Source organism: Camelus dromedarius, chromosome X (assembly GCF_036321535.1).
Source record: "Camelus dromedarius isolate mCamDro1 chromosome X, mCamDro1.pat, whole genome shotgun sequence".
NCBI lineage: Eukaryota > Metazoa > Chordata > Mammalia > Artiodactyla > Camelidae > Camelus > Camelus dromedarius.
The window spans coordinates 31,217,926-31,234,854 of record NC_087472.1 but is presented as its reverse complement, the minus strand read 5'-3'; the positions used below and the strand labels follow the sequence as shown (position 1 = coordinate 31,234,854).

Sequence of the window (16,929 nt, the reverse complement as noted above, 5' to 3'; positions counted from 1 at the left end):
CACTCGTGCTGTAAAGCCTCGTCTCACTAGCTCACAGCAGTTACAGGACCCAAACAGACACTATCCCCATGCTGTGTCTCTTTCCCCTGTTCATGCAGCCTCTCGACACTGTCTCCAGAAAACAAAGGCACCAGAACTCTGAAGAGAACAAATCATGAAAAGGATGGTGCACTCTCATATTCCCACTAACCTTTGCGCTCTGCAAATTCCCAAGCCCCAGGAGATATCCTCACTCTCTCCCCACTTCTTTTCCCCTTAAATGGTATCCACACACCCTGGTTTTGCTGTTGTCCCAGCACAATTATTCACAGTGGCCCTTTCACTCTTCAAAGGGTCTGCATGGATTGGACAAGAGAACGTACGATCCCCTTACCTATGAAGAGGCCAAGCAGGCTCACACATCAGGGCTTTTTGCGAGGCTCACACACCTGTTGGGCCATGATCTGCAGCTCCCCTGAGTGAGGGTGGAGTTCGACCAGGGAGGAGTAGGATGGAGTAAGGAATAAACAAACTATAAGTGAGCTTTGGAGGACATTCTCAGTACATTCCAGTTGTTGGTCCTGGAGTGGTCAAGAAACAGGGGTAGAGGAATGCTTGGAATGCAGAACTTCCCTTGTTGGGAGCAAGTGGGGTTGAGCACAGCTGCCTTCTCAGCACAGCTGTGCCTCAAATCTGAGGCGTGCAGAGCGTTGGAGACTCAGATAGGAACAGCTGAAAGAAAGGTTACTTATTAGGTCAAGCCCACTCCCCTAGCCCCTGTTTTGCCTTAAACCACAGTGCAGGGCCCAGCTAAGTGCTGGGCCTGGGCTGCTTCTGGGAAAGTGACGCTCCCAAGACGCAGTATGGCTTAGGGGACAGTTGAAGGAAGCAAGGGACCAAGGAAGCAGACGTCATGATAAATCAGAGCTCTATCATACTGGTGATTGTGCTCTTGAGTCTGCATAGGAAAGGAGCTAAATAATGGCCAAGGAAACCTACCCAGGAGGAAGGGATTTGCTTCCCAGAATTCTAGCGTGATCTAATAGTGGAAAATCTATTACTGTGATTTATATGAGCAAACGAAACATTAAAAATCATATTAATTTCGAAAGTTGCTAAGATGGCTTAAGTGAATATTTGATATATGTCATGTTGCCTAAAATGCTCAGAAATCAAAGATGTTATTGGGAACACAAAGGCCACAAATGAAAGCTCTAGATCGCGTTTGTTGATGCAATGCTACTGTCATTCTTATTAGAGTGAGGAAGATGATGGGAAAGCTTCCTATCGACACTATGATTTCCAAGTCTTGCTGAATATTAGATAGTGAGTTTGAAAAAGCTTAAAACCACTGAAAAGGAGGCTATTTTCAATTCCTCTACTGGCACCACAAATCACTAAAAATCTAGACCCCTTTTTGGCCTCAAGACAACTTTACACATCTAAAAATCAATAGGGACCCAAAGATCTTTTTTTTGTGTGTGTATATATAGTTGTATATATCTGTCTCTATATATTTAGTGAAGTATAGTCAGTTTACAATGTTGTGTCAATTTCTGGTGTGCAGCATAATACTTCAGTCATACATGAACATACTTATATTCGTGTTCTATCTTTTTCACCATATGTTAGGACCCAAAGATCTTTTACGTGCATTATAACAGCCAATATTTGTTCTACAAAACATCACAAATGAAATGTTCATTCTTTTTTTTTAAAAAAATCATTTAAAAATATAATAAAAACTCATTACATCATGTTAACATAGACTACAAAATGAAATGAAAAATAACTTTTCTGAAAAGTGGAGAGAAGATTGACATTACTTTAGGCATTTGAAAATCTCCTTAATATACGGCCCAACAGAATCCAGAGGGATTCACATACGTGCTTCTGCACTGTGTGACCATCTGAGAAAAAAGGACTTGTGGAAAAAGCCACTGTACCCTCGTGAGAGAATCAGAGTGTAAAAGGTATCAGCAAAAGAAAATAAAGGGGCAAAACCCACAAAGGGGCCTGCAAGACCTCCCAGGTAGGGCCATTGCCTTACCACGTTTGCGCTTCTATAAAACGGCTTGCTTCTAGGTAAATGAAACTTACCCCCAAAATCCCTTTGGTTCCCAAAAGCCCACTCCTGGTTGGTCCATTTCTAACACCTCATTTGCATATGGCATGAGTTTAATCGAAACCAAAAACCATATAAAAGCCTGTGTAAACCTACAGACGTGGTCCAGAGCTGGGAGTGTTAACTCCTCTGGGTCCGCCAGCATAATAAACCAGAGTTCTCCAACCCTCCGAGTGTCGCTTGGTCTCTGGATGGGATTCAGGTTTCTGTAACAAAAACACCCCCTTAAAGGTTGACCTAAGGAAAGAACTAACAGATACAACAGTTTAGGAACGTGACGAAATGCAGTGTAGTTAAGCAAAATTCATATTTCCTGGAAGAAATTGCGCTAAAATCATACCTTCAAATAGAATTGAAATTTGGATTTGTTTTCTCCCCATAAAAATGTTTTTAAACATCAAAGAAAGCTACCAGTCAAAGCTCTGGTGTACATCCCACTAAAACTCAAGGAAATTGTTTTAATAATCTTGAAGGGCAAGGTATCCCATCCCTAAGCCACCCCGCAATCTCCCAGGCTGAACATAGAATAAAGATTCCTTTTGATTCAGCCCAGGACAACTGTTGACACTTTCAGTCAATGGCCGTGCCTCAGGGGTAGCAGGGTTTTCTTTGGCTGAGCCGGTCCAGATTGACGCTTGGGCTGCTCTGCACGCATCCAGCGTCCCCACGATGCTGAGTTGCAAGTCGTGAAGCTTTCCGTGTTCAAACACAAGAGACCGTGCTCTGGAGAGAAGAAAAAAACAAAAACAAAAACAAAAAAAACCCAAAGGATAAATCTGACCCAGTCAGACTAGTACCTTCATTTCCCCCCACCTTGGGTAGGTACTGTTTCCTGAACAGTTCGGTTTAATGATTTCAGTACTGTGTTTGGGTCCTCGCTTATGTCTGCAAATGATTTCCACGACACGAGTAATGTTGAAGAAGCTTGAATGGGGTACCTTTGTCCTATTGCTTCTCTTTTCTCTGAGTTGATGATTATCATTTGCTATTTAAGCCATAAGCCCTTTCCCTTAGTTTGACACTACAGTAAAGCACCCTGTTAGATCATGACTGCTCACTAGGTGCCCTTTCCCCTTAATCACTTTCTGAAGTGAGTAAGCACATGTACTTATTTGGCCTCATCCTCTTCAACATCAGACCCCGTCGTTCCTGTCTTCCTTCGATTCCCAGGGCGTCAGTCGCCCTTGAGCTCCCAGTCTTCACAACCCAGTCACGGTGCATCTTGAACATTGTTTAATACTGCTCCTGTTTGATTTCTGAATTTACAGATGCACAACCTCCAGGCACAATTAAAGATATCTTAGTGTTGTAAGTTTCCTGAAGTGACTACTCACAGAAGTCAGTGTGTATGAGACTAGTGTGCAAGAACGAGTTCGAGAAAGATTTCTCTATGTCACACGTGCAAACACTGTCAATTTGAAGTTGCAACACTGAGTGTGATAGAAAATAAACGACTTACTCAAAGTGCTGTGTTTTCAAACTGGCCCATAATGCTGTCTTTGAAAATGCACAGAGCTTTACCAAGAGCTCTTCTCATCCAAACTTTAGTTCCCAAGTCACCACACAAACTGAGTTACTTGCAGGTGATTGGGTGGTAGTTTTTCCTAGTCTCTTTGGGAATCAAATTCCTTTTGCCAAATATTTTCATGAGATGTTTCTGATCTTCAAGAATAAAAATAATTACTATTCCATTCAAAGGTTCATTTCTTCCAAACTCTTAGGCTAAGGATCCCAAAGACAGTTCTTCAGGGGTAATGGCCCATCAGAGTTCTCCTACATTGGTTGGGAAAACAAGAAGAGCTTTCCAGGCCTCCTCCATCAGGCAATTTGCCTCCCACCTCCAGAGGCACAGAAATCAGAGTATTTCGTTTCTCTCTCATGTCCTGCCTTGCTTGCTCTCTCTTTTTTCCTGAGCCTGTGGGGTTCTGGAAATGTTTAAGTAGGCTTTCTCTTTTGTCTCTCCTAGATGGTGCTGTCCCTCCTCTCAGGTCCTGAAGAAAAGTTTTGATTTCTGTAGTTTGTCCATATTTTGTCTCATGGCTTGGCTGAGAGTCACATCCTTTTCAGGGCTCTCCAGCCTAATCAATAGGGACATTTACACCCGCTTTAAAAACTGTAAAAGGAAGAGGAAATAAAACTGAATAAATATTGGTGTTTGCAGCAAAAATAGTGCATTCATAGGGAAAAATGAAAGAGCATGTTCTCTCTTCACAAAGATGGAAAGTCAGGAATTTTGTTAAAAAAATGAATAAAATTATTCACTGTTCAAATAACTGAGGTAAATTGCATGAGAAGGGTCACCTTATTTTCCCATGAGTAGTCACCAGTGTCCTCTCCCTTTTTTCTTTATGAGTATGTAAAAGCATGGCTTATGAGCCAACATCGGTATTGACACACAGAGAAGAGACCTGTAAACTGTTTATTTTGAAGTGGTGTGATATGAACCGTACCAGGGGCCATGAAGAAAGAGAGGAAGGCTACATGAGAATTCACACAAACACCACCAAGATCAGGAGGAGCATTCAGATGGCACAGAGGTACATGGTAAGTAATACATGCTGTTTTAATCCACTAAGTTTTGAGGTAGTTTACCAGGCAGCAATAGCTAAAACATGGTACACTATTTAAAAAACTCAAAACTTTCTGGATTGCTCAGGGAATTGGAGGCTTTGATGAATCAGAAAATCTCTTCAAGTAGGACTTCCCGTCCATAGTCTATGCTTATATGTGTTGCAAGGCTTTAAACCTGGAACTACTCCTCCTAGTGAACACGACACCAGCATTTAAGTGTGAGAAGAATCAGTGTCCTCTTATACTGGAAGAATCAGGAGATCCGCTCACTCAAAATTCGTATCTCCTGTGGGTTGAATTCTTTTCCCCTAAAACTCACACGCTGAAGTCCTAAACCTTACGACCTCATACACGATCTGCTATGGAGATAGGATCTTTATTGGCGGAATCAAGGGAACATATACTCATTACATGGGCCCTAATGCAAAATGACTTGCGCCCATATATAAAGGGGCAATGGGAACACCGAGACTCGCACGGAGGGGGGAAAATAGGAACCGGTACAGGGAGGTCTCTGCAGTTTCTACAAGCCAAGGAGAGAGGCCTGGAACAGCTGCTTTCTTCACATGAGGCTGAAGGCAACAAAGAAGCTGACACCTTGATGTGGACTTCCAGCCTCCGCATGCAGGAGACATTAGTTTCGTGTTGTTCGAGAAAGCCAAGCTCTGGCATTTTGCACATCAGCAAAGTGTATATTTTGTAGGCAGCAAACAGAACAGTCTTAAGTGATCCCCATTAGAATCATACAGTCAATCAAGCAAATTAACAAAGAGCAGCCACATAATCGTACCTGATACCCGCTCAAGGCTGAGCATCCTAGCAAGGCACTTGCTTGTTCAGCCCAGGAAACCGGCTTGCACATCGGACCAATGGCTGTGGCTCTCCGGTGCCGGTCTCTCATTGGCTGACTCCGAGCCGAGTGGTGTTTGAGCTTCTCTGATTGGACCTCGCATCATCCGAGCCTCATAAGACGAAGGTTTGCGGTTTCAATAGCGGAAGAGTAAAGCCTGGAAAAGAGTTGCAAGAGGTGTCCTGAACTAGTCAGCCTGGTACCTTCAGTTAGAAAGTTAAGTTTCTTCCGGGTAGATTCGAGTCTGTAACAGAATTTTCTCCTTGAGCTTTTTGATTTAGTTATTCGTTTGCTGTGTTCGGATCCAAGCCATAAGCGAATTCCATAATTTAGGTAGTGGAGAAAAGAGTTCGAATGGCATATATCGCTCCTATCAATACTGTGTCCCATGCGTTGATCTTTATAATTTGTTGATTAAGCTGCGATTCCTTTCGCTCAAGTTCACCTTTGCATAAACAACAGCGTTAGATCGCGATTGCGCTCTGGGTGCCCTGCTTTTCGATTCACCACTGAAGGGAATAATCACGATCCCGCGTTCCCCGTCCCCATCTTTACACGCATACCCAAAATTCCATTTTTCCTTTACTTTCTCGATTTTATAGGTGCCACTCACCCTTGCGCCCTCGGTCTTCACTCTCCAGACCCATTATGCAAATTTTTTTTTCCTCTCATGAGAACTTTTAAGAACTGCTTTCTTAGCAACACTCACATATACAATACAGTATTTAACTGCAGCCACTATGTCGTATGTTAGATCCCTGGGACTTCTTTGTTTTAAATTTGGAAGTTTGAACCTTGCTTCAATTAGTCTTTACTGTTAACCATACCGTTAGAGAATAATTGCTCATCAGGTCCCCTTTACCTTCAATCACCTTCTGAGTAAATGATCAAATGTACTCACTTCAGCTTCCAGTCTTCACATCAAAACTCATTTTCCTCTCTCTCTCCTAGATTTCATATCAGTCATTCACCCCTGCACTCCCAGTCTTCGCTGTCTGTATGGTACATTTTAAATGTTGTTTCACTAATGCTTTTATTCGATTTCTGAAATTTTAGGTGCAAAACACACACAAAAAGTATAAAAATGTCCTAAAGGACTCATTTTCTTAAAAATAAGTTCTCACATAAAACAATATGCAGGAGACTAGTAGGCAAGATCCAGGTTGGCAAAACATGTGTACATCATATGGACAAACACTGGGATTTTGAAATAGCAGTAATGAGCATGATGGAAATGAAAGGACTTATGAAATGCTGTGCATTCAAATTGGTTCACAGTTCCATCTTTGAAAATGAGCATGATTTCCAAAGAGCCTTTGGCTCTCAAAGTTTTGTTCCCTATCTGTATGGCAATCTCGGAGGACTATTCAGAGGGATTTACTTGTAGTTGATTTCACGATCATTTTTCCTAGTCTCCTTGGGAAGAAAATCTTTTTTTTTTCCAAATTCTTTAGTGACATTTTTCTCATATTTCAGAATAATTTTAGCTAATGACCCTCATGAGGAGAGTGAATTTATCCTAAATCCTTACTCTAATGATCCCAAGGAGAACTCTGGAAGTATAGTAGCTCATCAGAGATCTTCCACAGTGGAAAGAACAAGAAACAAACAGGTTTGTACACAGTCCTGGATCAGGAATTGCTTTCCTTCATGCCTGCACTACTTAGTAAAGCAATTTTAGTACCCTGCCCTGCCCACACCCTTTCTCTTGAGTTAGTGCAGTCCTGCCAAAGATAAATAGATTTGCCTCTCTTAGACTTTCCTATGCCGCTTCTGATGGGCTCAAGGAAAGTTGTGATTTTGCAGATTATCCAGACTGTGTCTCTATGTTTGGCTCAAAGTGATATTCTTCACAGGGGAGATTACAAATTAATTTAAAAGAACAAAGACCATTCTTTAAAATATTGAACTAATTAGGGGTTTAAAGAAAATCATCAACCATTTCTAAGAATTGAAATCACAGAGTTATCTTCCCTCTTCACAGAGGTAGGAAGCTAGAAATGAAAAAAAAATTATTAATAAATTAAGCAATGCATAGTCTGAGTACAAAGAGGATGAATGAGGTCACCTTTTTTCTCTTAATTGGAAATATGGAACAATCCATATTCCAAATTGGAATAATCAATATGATGGAAGAGGCAGCATATGTGCCGATCCACAGTTCAGGTTTCATATTACATATAAGTTGAATTGTGCCCTCCTGAAGTTCTTGTATTGAAGTCCTAACCCCCAGTACCTCAGATATAATCTTGTTTGGAGATAAGATCATTAATGTGGAAATCAAAATAAATCTGATATTGAGATCAGTTTCTGGTAGAGTTTGTTTTAACATTTACTCATTTGATACATTCTCCTTTCTGTCCATCTGTATGTCGGTGTCTCTATGTCCAGGGGCCCAGGGGTGGGAGGGAATGCCTACAATGGTCAGAAAACTCATGCCACTAGAGTGAAAACTCTGCCCTGGATTATAGGGATTCACTGCATGCCTGCGGTCACCCATATAGCAGTGAATAAAGTGGGAAAGTATTCCTTAGATTAACACTGTGGTGCAAGGATACCAGGACTTTGTGCTACGGATATATCATGTGTGTAGCACCCAGCAGCATCTCGAGAAGCATGTGTTGTATGATGCCTTTCATTGACTTCACAAAGGCTGCTTGTTCCTGGACGCTTCTCCAACGGAAAAGTCCTGTCTGTTTTCCCCTCTTTTTGACTCTGGTAGACCTGTAATGTCTTTGATCAATGGAGTATGGGAGAAGTGACGTTATGTCCATTACAGAACTAATCCTTAAGAGGACACGTAACTTCTGCCTTGCTGCTTGAGAGTTCTGAGCCGACAAGTAAAAAGTCTGCCTGTCCTGCTGGACACACCCATGGAGGGGTACCTCCAGGGCACCAGTATGAGGGTCAGTTGTCTCTTAGGTTGCAGAGTAGTTTAAAGGGTCACTTGCCCTTCTAATTTGCTCAATAAATGGAAAAGAAAATGAGAACATTTTCCATTTAAAACATGAAAAATAACTTGACAAAAGTATTCATATATATTAATTAAAACGCTCAGCTATGCGTGAAAAGTGACAGAAATTAGTAGTCCACTGAGACCTTTAATAAATGTAGTTACTAGAATGACTGCACCGTTAATGAAAAACAGGACATTTCTTAATGGAAAAGGCAGATGCCCCTCCCATCCCCAAAGAATTCTACTCCACGTCCTTGATTTTGGGTGAGGGAAAATATCTGCTTAAGAATTTGTAATCACAAGGGCGTCCTCCGAAAACGTTAGGGTTCACATTATCATCGTCATCACAGTCCAAATAATTCCCTGTTGCAAACTTTCTTCCATGGTTTTGTCTTCATATAATAGTTTCTAGTAATAAAAAACAGAATCTTTCCTTTCATGACGGGAGCTACCTTATTAGAGGTAGAATTAACCGTTCATTTCTTGAAGGTCCCACAGGACACTTGGGAGCATGAGCATTAGGATCATAGCTCATTGAAGACTTCTAGTTCTTCAGTTATTCCTAAGTCCTCTTTGGTTCAACATCTGTAATTTATTTCTCTATAAAGACGTTAAAGATGTGTTTTGCTTGAATTCTTACTGATTTTTGAAAGGAATATATTTTTAATTTTTTAAAAAGTTCCCTTTAATTGACTATTTTCCTCTCACTCTAAAGGTTTCTAAGGAATTACAAAAATAGCTCCTTTCAACTGAGAGCTCATAGTTTTTTCAGCAAATCAACTACGTGTGGTATTTGGGGGGAACGTAGGGAATGTTTACAAAACGATTAAAAATTTGGCAAATACTAAATATTTTTAATATTTCTGTACAGGTATCCCACTTTTGTAGGGTTCCGTCTGTGGAGAATGCGGTTTTGCCGTTCTCTTTCTTCTGATTCACTGAAGGTTTTGATAAGAATTGCAGGTAAGAGCTGGTCAGTCGTGTCTACGATTTTGAGGCGCCCTCCGCTCACCGAGTCGGACAGCTCCTCCTCAAGCCACCGCCGCGCACTCAGCCGCCGAGAGAGCAGGTTCTGGGTGCAAGTCAAATGGCCCCCAGGGGGCCAGTCATTCTGAGGCGTCACGCACTTGGGTTGCGGAGGTCAGACCCTCTCAGGGAGATCATAGTGATTTTCCGTCCGCGTAGGAGACGTGGGTTTGACCTCTCTGTAAAGTTCTCACGGATGACTGGCAGGCATAAAGCAGCTGAGGGGAACGGATGTCATTTTTCGACATGAACTTGCGTGTTGCAAAGCTTTTCTGGTGGAGGTCGTGGAAAGTTTACAGGTCACCTGGTGGGGGTCACGGAAAGTTTAAAGGTCACCAGATTGCCACTCGGATTGGTTGATGTGCGGCCAAGCCGCGGGGCAACCAAGGACACGTGACATGGCCTGCCTTAGCGACACGGCTCCCTGCCCCGCATCCTATCCAATCAGATCTGCAGATTGGCCGTGACGTCAGGCAAGGCAGGCTTTATAAACCGGTCCTCGCAGCTGCCGTTGCCCTTCCTTCTGAGCTGTGGGGGAGGCGAGACACTCCGACATGGCTGAGCCGCGGTCCGCCCACACTTCGGAGGAGATCGTGGACACCGGGGAGCCCAAAGAAGCCGAGTGCAAGAGCCCAGAGCAGAAGACGCCGAAGCAGAAGACACCCGCGCGCCGCCAACGCCGCCGCCGCCGCCCAGCAGACGACTTCGCCAGTTTCGCCACTTACTTCCGCAGGGTGCTGAAGCGGGTGCACACAGGCCTGAGCCTCTCGCAGGAGGCCGTGAGCGTCATGGATTCGATCGTTAAGGACATCTTCGAGCGCATCGCCAGCGAGGCCGCGCGCCTGGCCCGCTCCAAAAAGCGCGTCACCATCACCTACGAAGACATCCAGACCTCGGTGTGCCTGCTGCTGCCTGGGAAGATCGGCAAGTTTGCCGTGTCCAAGGGCACTAACGCTCTCATCAAGTACATCTTGTGCGAATGAGCTGCCTCAGGACCACCTGAGCATCGCAAGCCAAAGGCTCTTTTCAGAGCCACTCACTTGGCGGGAAAAGACCTGTAGCACTGAAAAGTCCGAGCCACTCTGGTTTGTCGACCTGTGCCACTCTATTCATCCTTAAAGCGTTTCTTCCCTGAGGGAAACATTATGAACCTTATCAACTCCACTTGAGTGTACGTCTGTAGAGCCATGGGTTCCATGGAAACCCGTGCATTTTTCTTAACCATACTGCACGTCCTCCCCTCCTAAATGGTCATTTCTATTAGTTATATCTCTAGGTCAGCCTTTTTAGGGATCTTTACTGCCAAAGTTATCTCCCTAACAATTTAATTTGCCTTTTTAGGTTGTCATTCTTCCCCGTGGATGTAGCAGTATCATCCAGGGTTTTTAATGTGTGAAATAGGGACAGAGAAAGTTCGGTAGCAGATATAAAAATCAAACTTGCCCATTCACACTCCTTCAACATACTTCAAATCTCAATGCCATTCAATACATGAAATAATAGGACCCAAACACAGCGTAAAAAGAGATAAAGCAAATTTTCTAGACTCACTGGGTGACTCAAGCGCCATACCTATGGAAATTTCTCTTCTACCTAATTTATAATGATCTGATGCTATTTTTTTGCACCCATAACTTTTCACTTTTGAAGCAAGAGTCTTCACTGAAGTGCAATTTTGCACAGATGCTGGGAGCGTCCGATGAGACCAGCTGCAACCACAGTCTCCACTAGCAGCAGCCAGTGAGGGACTCGCACCCCTTGGGGGCACAGCAATTGGCCCAAAGTGTGGTGGGGTGACCAGGACCGAAATTATAAGAGGCTCCCTGTGATACTCGGCCTGCAGATTGAGGGAGAAGCAGGTGTGATAGTGTCCCTGAAGGTTTTCCTTCAACGACTTGCATTTAACCATGGGGATTTAAGTCTAGGCCTCCCGATCTGGTAGTGAGACATGTCTCTATCTCCTGGCATCAAAATAAGAGGGGGATGTCGGCCAATTAAGCGAACTAAGATGCCTCCTTCCTCGACCTCAGGTGATTTCAGTGTTAATGCCTATGATGATATTAATTTAATTTAATATGCATTATGTTTTCTTCCTGGTGCATTGTCTTCTTTTTCTTTCGTTTCTCTGTAGGTATGTTGCTGAATTTCAAAGTACTCAGTGATTTTCCAATTCCTTTCCTTTTAATTTAATTTCTAGCTTCGTACATTGGTGGAGGGAGCACCCACTGTGGGATTTCAATCCTTTGAAACTTACTGTGGGTTTTCATCAGAACTCAGGGTGTCATCATATTTTAAAGGGCTCATTTTGCACCTTGTAATTGCACAACAAGGAAAAGCTGAACAGCACAGGGAAATATTTTCATTATTTTGTAGAAATTTTAAACAGAGTGTCTTCTATAAAACTGTTAAATCACTATGTTGTAAATCCAAAACAAATATATAATATTGGCACAACTATACTTCAATAACTATGTTTAAAAAAAAAAAAACTTTTCAGTACCTATTGATTTGGATGTACGAAGCTGTGATGAACGTAACTCTCAGTCAAATCATGAGCTAAAACCTAGAGAAACTACAGAAATCCAACTTTTTCTTGAACCCACGTTTAGTGCTTTCTCTAGGTCAGCATTTATAGCGTTCTGTAAGGTTGAAATTAGCTTTGTATCACTTTCATTTCCCATTTTCTTCTCCTTCTCCCGCGAGTGCACTATGGACAATTTCAGAAGTATCTTGTGTGTGATATGCAATAGATAGATGAAGCGAAGGAGCAGACACAGCCATCAACTACCCCTGTTATATTTTTCAAAGTATCCCAGTTTAAGCATACATTGAACTATACAAATGGGGACTGGTGTTTAGTACAGAAATTGCAAAACACAAGTTTTCAGACACATTTCACTTTTCTAAGTCCGTGGTGTTTGAAATTACTTTTCAAGTCCTTTCAGAGGTAGCCAGTCAATTCTTCTCAGGCAGACAATCTTTTGATATTTTAAAACACGCATTTTTCATGACCGGCAATTTTAGATCCATTGAAGAGTGTCCAGTGAGAGCAGCTCAAGCTCCTGGCTCTGCTGTTCCAGACAATGGGGGACTGGCAGCCTGTGAGCCACAGTCATTGGCTCAAAGTGTGGTCCAGTGAGCAGAACTGAACACATCATTGCCTTTCTATAAAAATCAGCCTAGAGATTAAGGGGGAGGGGTCTGTGACAATTTGCCTGTTCTTTTTGATTCCTTACTTAGACTGAACCCAGGGGATTTAAGGACGTGAATCCAGGCAGATCCTCTGTTCAGCGTTGGAATCAATTTCGAGAAGGATTAGGAGCAATATCAGAAGTGAGATGTCCACTTTGCCCTCCAGTGGTTTGAATGTTCATATTCATGTTTGGATGCATATATTTTCTTTTCCATCGTTTTTTCTTCATGGCCCATGAAGATTACTTTTCCATTTTCATTGGTATCATTTTTCTATAAATGTATTGCTGAATTTCAAAGAAGTTGCCGGTTTTCTATTACTTTTCTTCTTAAACAGATTTCTAGCTTCCAGAATCTATGGAGAGAGAACACACTGTGGGATTTCAGTCCTTTGAAATGTATCACGGTTTGCCCAAAAGCCCAGTATTTAATCATGACGGTTAAGTGTTTCATTTGGGCTTTAAAATAAGATGTAGTTAGGTGAAGTAAGACAGAAAGAGGAAGAAAAGTACCATATGAGATTGCTCATATGAGGAATCTAAAAAGGAAAACAAACATTAATACAAAACAGAAAGAGACTCTTAGACATAAAATACAATCTTGTGGTTGCCAAAGGGGCGGGGGGTGGGAAGGGACAGACTGAGATTTTAAAATGCAGAATCGATTAAAAAAGTATACTGTATACTTCAGGGAGATATATACAAGATCTTGTGGTACCTCATAGCGAAGAAATAAAATGTGACAATGAATATATATATATATATATATATATATATATACACATACATATATATATATGTATATATATGTTCGTGTATAACTGAAAAATTGTGCTCTACACTAGAATTTGACACAACATTGTAAAATGTCTATCACTCAATAAAAAAATGTAAAAAAAAAATAAGATGCAGTTATAACCTTTTTGACTAGGATGTACAAACTTGTAATCGATGTCTCTCTCTCTCTCTCTCAACCAGATAAGGAGACATAGCTATTTGAACTAGGAAATTCAATACGTTTCTTGGGCCCATTTCTCAGAGAGACCAAACACAAAGTATTCGACCTTGGACAGAGCTCAAGCATAAAATAGGGTGCAGGACAGGACACTAGGGAGATTTCACAAACGGTTGCAAGCTTCAAGGGGGCCAATGTTACATCCAGAGCTCTTGTTGAGGTCAAGAGAAGCGGGATTAAGGCAAATAAGCCCCCTCATGTGGTTCACAACTTATTGTAATCTGAAAACTTAAAAATTCATATAAAAGGAATTGGTAAAAAAAAAAAAAAAAGCTTACAGCACAAGTTGTCTTTAAAATCAACTGAAAATTGAAGAGCTTACATTTTTGTGTAGCAACTCTAAATTTCTGAAGTCAAAACACCTTGCAGAGCCAAATGCATTTTCTGAGAAATACGTGCGGATTAGTTAGAAAGCAGCTAACTGCAGAAAAATCACTAAATTTCTACCGTGCTAATGGTTGCGGCTTCAAAATCCAAGTTTTTTTTTTTCAATATGACGCTAAGATGTACCACCAGTCATTTTTGCATGCTGCTACCTAAGCTATCTTATCACGTAAGAAGTAACTCTAAGAAATCTAACACATCAGGCTACTGTTATCTTGCTTTGAGGGGGGTATGTTTGTAAATTCAGAAATGAAATAAGAGCGTTAGTGAAACACGGCACAAATGCTGCATAATGGGTCTGCAGAGTGAAGACTGAAGGCGCAAGGGTGAGTGGCACCTATAAAATCGAGAAAGTAAAAGAAAAATGGAATTTTGGGTATGCGTGTGAAGATGGGGACGGGGAACGTGGGATCGTGATTATTCCCTTCAGTGGGTGAATCGGAAAGCATGGCACCCAGAGCACAATCGCGATCTAACGCTGTTGTTTATGCAAAGGTGAACTTGAGTGAAAGGAATCGCAGCTTAATCAACAAATTATAAAGATCAACGCATGGGACACAGTACTGATAGGACCGATATATGCCGTTCGAACTCTTTTCTCCACTACCCACATTATGGAATTCGCTTATGGCTTGGATCCGAACACAGCAAACGAATAACTAAATCAAAAAGTTCAAGGAGAAAATTCTGTTACAGACTCGAATCTACCCGGAAGAAACTTAACTTTCTAACTAAAGGTACTACGCAGACTTGTTCAGGACACCTCTTGCAACTCTTTTCCAGGCTTTACTGTTCTGCTATTGAAACCGCAAACCTTCGTGCTATGAGGCTCGGATGATTCGAGGTCCAATCAGAGAAGCTCAAACACCACTCGGCTCGGAGTCAGCCAATGAGAGACCGGCACCGGAGAGCCACAGCCATTGGTCCGATGTGCAAGCCGGTTTCCTGGGCTGAACAAGCAAGTGCCTTGCTGGGATGCTCAGCCTTGAGCGGGTATCAGGTACGATTATTTGGCTGCTCTTTGTTTCTTTGCTTGATTGACTGTATTATTCTAATGGGGATCACTTAAGACTGTTCTGTTTGCTGCCTACAAAATATACACTTTGCTGATGTGCAAAATGCCAGAGCTTGGCTTTCTCGAACAACATGAAACTAATGTCTCCTGCATGCGGAGGCTGGAAGTCCACATCAAGGTGTCAGCTTCTTTGTTGCCTTCAGCCTCATGTGAAGAAAGCACCTGTTCCAGGCCTCTCTCCTTGGCTTGTAGAGATGGCAGAAACCTCCCTGTACCGGTTCCCATTTTCCCGCCTCCATGATTTAATAGTGGAAACAGCTGGCCCACAAAGCCCTGAGTCAGCAATGCCCAGAGCCAGCAAGGTAGCAAGGCACTTCCCAACTGCTTCCTAGCAACTTCCCATCGCAACTCAGAGCCGCGTTATCTCTGCCGCCTCACTAATGGGAGGCTCCAGAGGGAAAGGTCATCCACCCTTATCTCATTGTCAGCCCTAAGCAAACAGATCGGGCCAAGGCAGCCAGGAGAGCATGTCCATACAGCTGTTGGGCACCAAATCGTACCCCCACCCCTCGAGTTGCCTGACAGCATGAATCTCAGCACTGAGAATAATCATAGCCTCCATTCCTTGGGCCCTCTGTCTGTATTATCTCACCGAATCCTCGCAACAATCTTGTAGGTCCTATTCTACAGAGGGGGAACCTGGGCTCAGAGAGGTCAAGTCACTTACCCAAAGCACCACAGCACGTAAGGGACACGGCTAGAGTGTGAACCCAGGTCTAATCCGACTGCCAATCCTGTCCCTAATCACTCGTGCTGTAAAACCTCGTCTCACTAGCTCACAGCAGTTACAGGACCCAAACAGACACTATCCCCATGCTGTGTCTCTTTCCCCTGTTCATGCAGCCTCTCGAGACTGTCTCCAGAAAACAAAGGCACCAGAACTCTGAAGAGAACAAATCATGAAAAGGATGGTGCACTCTCATATTCCCACTAACCTTTGCGCTCTGCAAATTCCCAAGCCCCAAGAGATATCCTCACTCTCTCCCCACTTCTTTTCCCCTTAAATGGTATCCACACACCCTGGTTTTGCTGTCGTCCCAGCACAATTATTCACAGTGGCCCTTTCACTCTTCAAAGGGTCTGCATGGATTGGACAAGAGAACGTATGATCCCCTTACCTATGAAGAGGCCAAGCAGGCTCACACATCAGGGCTTTTTGCGAGGCTCACACACCTGTTGGGCCATGATCTGCAGCTCCCCTGAGTGAGGGTGGAGTTCGACCAGGGAGGAGTAGGATGGAGTAAGGAATAAACAAACTATAAGTGAGCTTTGGAGGACATTCTCAGTACATTCCAGTTGTTGGTCCTGGAGTGGTCAAGAAACAGGGGTAGAGGAATGCTTGGAATGCAGAACTTCCCTTGTTGGGAGCAAGTGGGGTTGAGCACAGCTGCCTTCTCAGCACAGCTGTGCCTCAAATCTGAGGCGTGCAGAGCGTTGGAGACTCAGATAGGAACAGCTGAAATATAGGTTACTTATTAGGTCAAGCCCACTCCCCTAGCCCCTGTTTTGCCTTAAACCACAGTGCAGGGCCCAGCTAAGTGCTGGGCCTGGGCTGCTTCTGGGAAAGTGACGCTCCCAAGACGCAGTATGGCTTAGGGGACAGTTGAAGGAAGCAAGGGACCAAGGAAGCAGACGTCATGATAAATCAGAGCTCTATCATACTGGTGATTGTGCTCTTGAGTCTACATAGGAAAGGACCTAAATAATGGCCAAGGAAACCTACCCAGGAGGAAGGGATTTGCTTCCCAGAATTCTAG

General features: G+C 42.9%; 1 protein-coding gene across 1 annotated transcript; it reads left to right on the top strand.

Moving 5' to 3' along the window:
- Positions 1 to 10,050: 10,050 nt before the first annotated feature.
- Positions 10,051 to 10,490, top strand: LOC116150906 (histone H2B type F-M). Its single transcript, XM_031446268.2, has one exon. It carries the CDS (start codon positions 10,062 to 10,064, stop codon positions 10,488 to 10,490), a length of 429 nt encoding a protein of 142 aa, XP_031302128.1. The 5' UTR covers positions 10,051 to 10,061.
- Positions 10,491 to 16,929: the final 6,439 nt, after the last annotated feature.

Bases quoted from the DNA above. Each gene is read 5' to 3' on its own strand.
- LOC116150906 (XM_031446268.2), top strand. From the start codon at position 10,062: ATGGCTGAGCCGCGGTCCGCCCACACTTCGGAGGAGATCGTGGACACC.